Consider the following 6,000-nt stretch of genomic DNA (forward strand, 5'->3'; position numbering starts at 1 on the left):
TGTTTTATTTAGTATAGAACTGAATTTCAGTAAATTATCATCAAATGATGTCTGTATTCAGTAATTTATTTCTGGATAGATAATTAAAATGGAGTTCTACTTGCTCTGTTACATCTTCCAAAAGCAAATAAAATAAATGCAAGCTTCTACAGGGGAACTGTAACTGTTGCCAAAAACCATTTGATAGCTGTATATAAAGACAAAATAGTCCAGTTGCACAACAAGCTTCTGACATTGATTTTGCTTGAATATAACTCACAAGATCTTTTATTTTTAAAAGCGTCTTCATTATTTTGTGTAGCTATAACTTGGCTTAACTGGAAATCAAACTTTGAGTGCTAGATAGAGAGCCTGTTGTGTCTCCTCTTGGTTGTGAAACAATGTTCTTAAGTACTTAAATATTTAAGGTTTAGTCATCATAGGTAAAGTACTGTTCAATGCAAACTGAGATACAGTTTGAATGCTCTTTGGCTTGTTTGTATTGCAGCTGTTTTGGCCTGAGGCATTGCAGTTGAACAAAAGGATCCTCTTTAGTACGCAGTTTTAACTCCAGTGTTAGCTGACCTTTCATTGACAGCAGAGAGTGCTGCCAACAGATCTGGATTTGATTGGTGCTTTACCAGTGCTAAAAATTACAAAGATTTTTATTACTTGAATTTAGGTTCCAAAATGATTGGCATGAAGCTTTTTGAAAAGTCAGGGGTAGTCCAACCAAGCTGAAAGTGCTACTTGAAACCATTTACCAGAATTTTGTTTTGTTAAATTTTGACTTGGTCACAGTTCTTAAGGTATTGTAAGAAAGCTTTGACGTTCTTAAGGCACTTTTTTTTTTTTTATGTGGTATTTCTAACTGGTCCTGCACAGGATTCTACAATTCACTGTGACTTTCAAACTAAGCTTGCTTGGTGAGCTGTGATATTAGTTGTTGTCTTTTAAAGTGCACTCATTGCAGTATTTTTGAACTCTTCAAATGCTCACTGTAAATATGTCAAATATTGCAATTAAGTATTATTTCAGGGAGATGTTTGGCTCTACTTTGTTTTATCTGATGGTACTATCATTTTTAAGGGGAAAAATCCTGTCCTATACTCTAGCCTTATGCAGATGTGTTTTGTCTTAGACATAATTAATTCAAATATTGCTGCATTTGTTACAAAGGTGTTTTTTCTTTGGATGTGTGGTTTTGTTTTTTCCCCTAGGAGATCTGCTCTGGTAGTTACAGTAAAACTGTTTTACTTGTAAAACAGTACTGTCTAAGAGTAACATCTTCACTTGTGTTATCTTTCAAAGGCTTGCTGTGTGACCTGCTGTGGTCTGACCCAGACAAAGATGTGCAAGGTTGGGGTGAAAACGATCGTGGGGTCTCTTTCACTTTTGGTGCTGATGTGGTCAGTAAATTTCTGAATCGTCATGATCTGGATTTGATCTGTCGAGCTCACCAGGTATGAATTATGCTGTTGTTGCTTAAAACTTTCCCTTCTACAATTTATGTATTTTTGGTGTTGGTAATCTGTAGGATATATTTAAACTTACTTGGTGTAGTTTTACTTTCAGAAAAAGAAAAATTTCCATAATAAAGGAAATACAAGGCTGTATACTTCTGTTGACTATTTGAACTGAGTTTCTAATATCAATGAAGTGAAATATTAACACTAGATTTCTCCGGTGATCAATCTCATTTGTCTGACAGACTACTTTATGTGAATATTAGAGATTAAATCTCTGGGGTTAAAGTGGCAAAGTAAAAAACTCAAGGAACCACACTGAAGTTTCAGAGTTGTTCCACTTCAATATTAGATCTCAAGTAATTGCGGCTTAAGTGATCTCCACTTGACTTCGTGGAAGTATTTGCTACATTTTTGAATGCTTCTACAAGCCTGTACATAAAATCTTGCACTGCTACCTTTATTTTAGTTCAGTAACCTAGAGTACTTTGGCATAGGTTTGTTTGACTTGCTGAAATGTGGAGAAAGCAGGATTATTTTTGGCATTGACAATCTTTAAGTACACATTTTTGTTTGTAATTTTTATCAAGTTGTTTTAAGGAAGTGTGCTGGTTAGATGGACATCAGGTTTCAATTTCCTGTGTAACATTTCAGTTTCATGATTTAGTTGACTTAAAAAGCTCCAGCTTGCTGTGAAAGAAAAGCAGGTTTTTAATCGTGGTATGGCTAAGATTGGGTGCCCTATCAGAACACTTAGATACTTCTTACAATTTTACTGCAAAAATACTAGTATGCGGGATAGATGTTAAGATTTCTCAACTTCAGATTAATATTCTTTTGTGTTCATGTAGTTGCTTCAGCTCATTGTAAAAAGTGTAACATCTTTCAAAAGACCACAGCAATTGGACTAAACTGAGCAGTATTCTGAGGTGCACTGATTTCAGTGTGTTACAATGCGAGGCTTCTGTGTTGCAGAAGGGGGAATAACCTTAGTTGATAAGTTGCACTGCTTGCTTTATTTTAAAGGTGAATTGTGCTCTTAGAGAAAGCACAGCAAAACCACCTTGCTTTTAGACTGTCAACATTTACAAAAGCCTACACTTAAGATTTGTGCAGTCAATGCTGGACTAAGTAAAACTTCATGGTTCAGTTGCAATGAAGGTAGTCCTTTTGTGCTCTAAACTAAGAGGTCAAATGTATCCAAATTCGGTGTATAACCAATAAAATGCTGGGAATCCATAAAGTGACAGTGCATGATCAGGATGTACTTGCAAGTATAAAAATGCTAAACAGGGAAGCTGAAGCGTAGTTAACATTGGAATTGTCAGACAGTGGAAGCTACATGATTTGGCATTCACTGTCCAGATAGACAAAAATGGCTGAACCTGTCCTGTTTGAAAGCTGAGACAAAAAAATACTTTTTCAGTGAATTCTATTCATAAAAGTCCTGTTTGCCTCAAGACTGGCCTTTTTCTTCAACATGTACCTTTTTGTTTGTGAGCTGTATAATTTCTCTGGTGTTGACAGGTGGTTGAAGATGGATATGAATTCTTTGCTAAACGACAGTTGGTCACCCTATTCTCAGCTCCAAATTATTGTGGAGAGTTTGACAATGCAGGGGGCATGATGAGTGTGGATGAAACTCTGATGTGTTCCTTTCAGGTATGATATATTTGTACACTAAGTGTTCATGTAAGTGTTGGACTGTGTAGACTGTATTAATCTGCTTGTTGACATGCTTATGGTTAGACTGGGTTGATATACTGGAGGTATTGAAATGGTGCCACAGCAGGCTGATGTCTGTGGACAGAAGTAGAATTGCAAACCAACTCTTCCCCCAGACAACTGCATGAGATTTGTTGTTTTCCAAACTCCTAAGTATTAGTTACTACCTCTATTTAGATCCTCATTTCAATGTTACTTGGGTGATTCTTTAGTCATACCTAGTGATCAGAGTACTAAATTATGCACACTAATGGCACCCTTTCAGTGCAGTTATTCTGTTCAGGTTTTATTCAGTTTTATTCTCTACTCCTCCTTGGATGTGATGTTCTCAGCTCCTTTTCTCCCTACTGTCTCCCCACCCCAGCGTAATGGCAGAACTAGAGGGATTTAGTAGTAGAAGTAGATTTAGTTTTACATATTGCTGTTGTACATAGGATTCAGAAACTTGTAGGATCATGCTGTGATTTCCAGCTCCCCACCCTGTTTGTGCTGATGCAGATTTCATGTTGGCTTAATGGCATTTGAAATGTCCTCAGCTGTCAGTGACTCAAAAGAACTTCTTTATTTTCTCTAAGATATTGAAACCATCTGAAAAGAAAGCCAAGTACCAGTATGGCGGACTGAATTCTGGACGTCCAGTCACTCCACCTCGCACAGCTAATCCACCGAAGAAGAGGTGAAGAAAGGAATATTGTAGAAACACCATCAGATCTGTCAAGGACAAAACTCCATATTACAGTATATAATAAGTGTGCACTGTAAAACCATCCAGCCATTTGACACCCTTTATGATGTCACACGTTTAACTTAAAGAGACGGGTAAAGGATCTTTATTAATTTTTCTAGTAGAAAGATGTGCGACACTGTATTGTAACAAGTATAGCTCCAAGTTCTAATATCCAGCATAGTTTAAAAAAAGTATTAAAAAAAACTATTGCAACTACATATTCACACTTACCACGGTTTTTAAAGTTGACCAACATCCCAGTCAAAACTTGATGTAATAGTTAAACCAGATGAGAGCATGATGTTCCATTTGTGTAATGTGGTCTTATTGTTGCTTGATTGCTTTTACTTTGGTTATTTTGTAGCTAGAATGATGCAAATATGGTATCTAGTCATATTCCCTGACTCTCTTTGAATTTGAAGTAAGAAAGGGGCTTTTTAGAACAGCTGTTGATCTTTTATCCTCCCCCTAACTTCACGTTACTCATAATAATGCTGTGCAAATATGTGCCCCGTTATAATGCAAAGTATATAGTACAGTAGTGATTAAAAGGCAAACTAATTCCAACATGCCCAGACTGGATAGCTTGACAGCCAACGTAAATTGGAACAGAAAAACCTGTCTTGACTTTTTAACTTAAACTGCCACACAATGAATTTGTGCACTACACTATTTTAAATTATTGACATTACACTGTGCTATGGCACTTCATTTAACTTAGGACAAAAATGGTATTGCCTATGAGTTGGTAACTTGATTATGTGGTACCTTGGCTTTAGTTTTATTAGCATGAAACACCTTTGGCATGCTTAGCTTCCAGGTAACTCCCTACCTGCATCAGAGTTCATCTTGCATAGTTCCACAGAACATGAAGATCCTTATTTGCTAAGCCTTTGACAGCTGACATTCTTTTTCATAAGAGGATGTATTTAAATGGATGTTCATCAGTGGACAACAGGTTGGCTGACTAGTGGTGAGCTAAAACTGCTAAATGAATGTCCGACATGATTATAAGGCTTATGTCACTAAAGATTATATCCTTTGGATTTTCATGATCAAATTTCATATACTATTGTATAGACTTCTGCTTTGTAGTGTACTATAGTAGCAATAATTTCTGTACATGATCAAGAGTTATGCAGTATTTCTTTTGAGTTCTCCTTTCTCAAAAGGGTAAAGATTGGCAAATGGTGAGATACAGAGACATTTATAGTACGATACATGAAAGGCACAGATTTGTGATGCTTTAGGATGCAATACAAAAGCTTTTACTGAACATTGTTGAATTTGTAAGATTCTTTGGGGGAAGGCTGCAGATTTATACCATTCTAAATGTGCATCAGTAGATGTAAAACTCTTGACTTCAGTATCGTCTTTGAAAATGTTAAATTGAAGATTCTGATAACGTACATTTTATGAACTGGCACATTATATAATGCGAGAGTTATATTGATTTCTGACACAGTGAGCAAGTTCTTCAAAATGGATTTAAGTCTCTTTTCTAATTCCATTTTTGTTTTAAATGCATATTTTAAATGTAGTTTTTTTCATTTAGTAAAAGTTGTCTAATTCATTTGAATGAAGTCTGACTGGTTATTTTTTACTACTGTTTACTGTTAGTCAACAAATGTGGGCTTTTTAAAAATAGTATGTATGTTATGATGCTACTGATTTATATTGGATTGGTCTGTGGTTTTGAACAATGGTTTGGTTTACCCCATCTTGAAAAAAGCACCAGTTAGCATCTAGAGGTAGGTTTCTTCTGGTACTACTCAAAGATGCTTGTTCTTGCAAGTCAGTGATGAAAGCAGCGTGAGAGAGAGTATTTTTGGTTCTTCACAAGGTAATTGATGAAATCTGTTCTGTAGACCTTGATGAGGTAACTTCATGTTCTTCAGTCATTGCTTACTTGAGGTTTAGTTTTACGAGTTCTGAAAATGCTGTGTTTTTTTTTTTGCCAAGTGCCAGCCTCCGTTATAAGAAATGTCGTTACAAAACAGCTGGATTAATGCTTTCTTATTTTTTCCTTAGTTTCTGGAACAATGTCTTCTGCATGAAATGTCCAGGTGTAAAGCTGTATTTGTGACTACATAATGTGCTCGC

At 35.9% G+C, this 6,000-nt stretch overlaps 1 protein-coding gene across 1 annotated transcript in view; it reads left to right on the forward strand.

Moving 5' to 3' along the window:
* The window catches only part of PPP1CB (protein phosphatase 1 catalytic subunit beta), a 28,871-nt gene extending 23,395 nt beyond the window's left edge, over positions 1-5,476 (forward strand). The window contains exons 6-8 of the mRNA XM_035320597.1: positions 1,291-1,442; positions 2,973-3,107; positions 3,746-5,476. Coding sequence (XP_035176488.1) covers positions 1,291-1,442; positions 2,973-3,107; positions 3,746-3,850 — 392 coding nt within the window. The 3' untranslated portion in view covers positions 3,851-5,476. The remainder of the gene's footprint in view (positions 1-1,290; positions 1,443-2,972; positions 3,108-3,745) is intronic.
* Positions 5,477-6,000: the final 524 nt, after the last annotated feature.

Source organism: Oxyura jamaicensis, chromosome 3, assembly GCF_011077185.1.
Source record: "Oxyura jamaicensis isolate SHBP4307 breed ruddy duck chromosome 3, BPBGC_Ojam_1.0, whole genome shotgun sequence".
NCBI lineage: Eukaryota > Metazoa > Chordata > Aves > Anseriformes > Anatidae > Oxyura > Oxyura jamaicensis.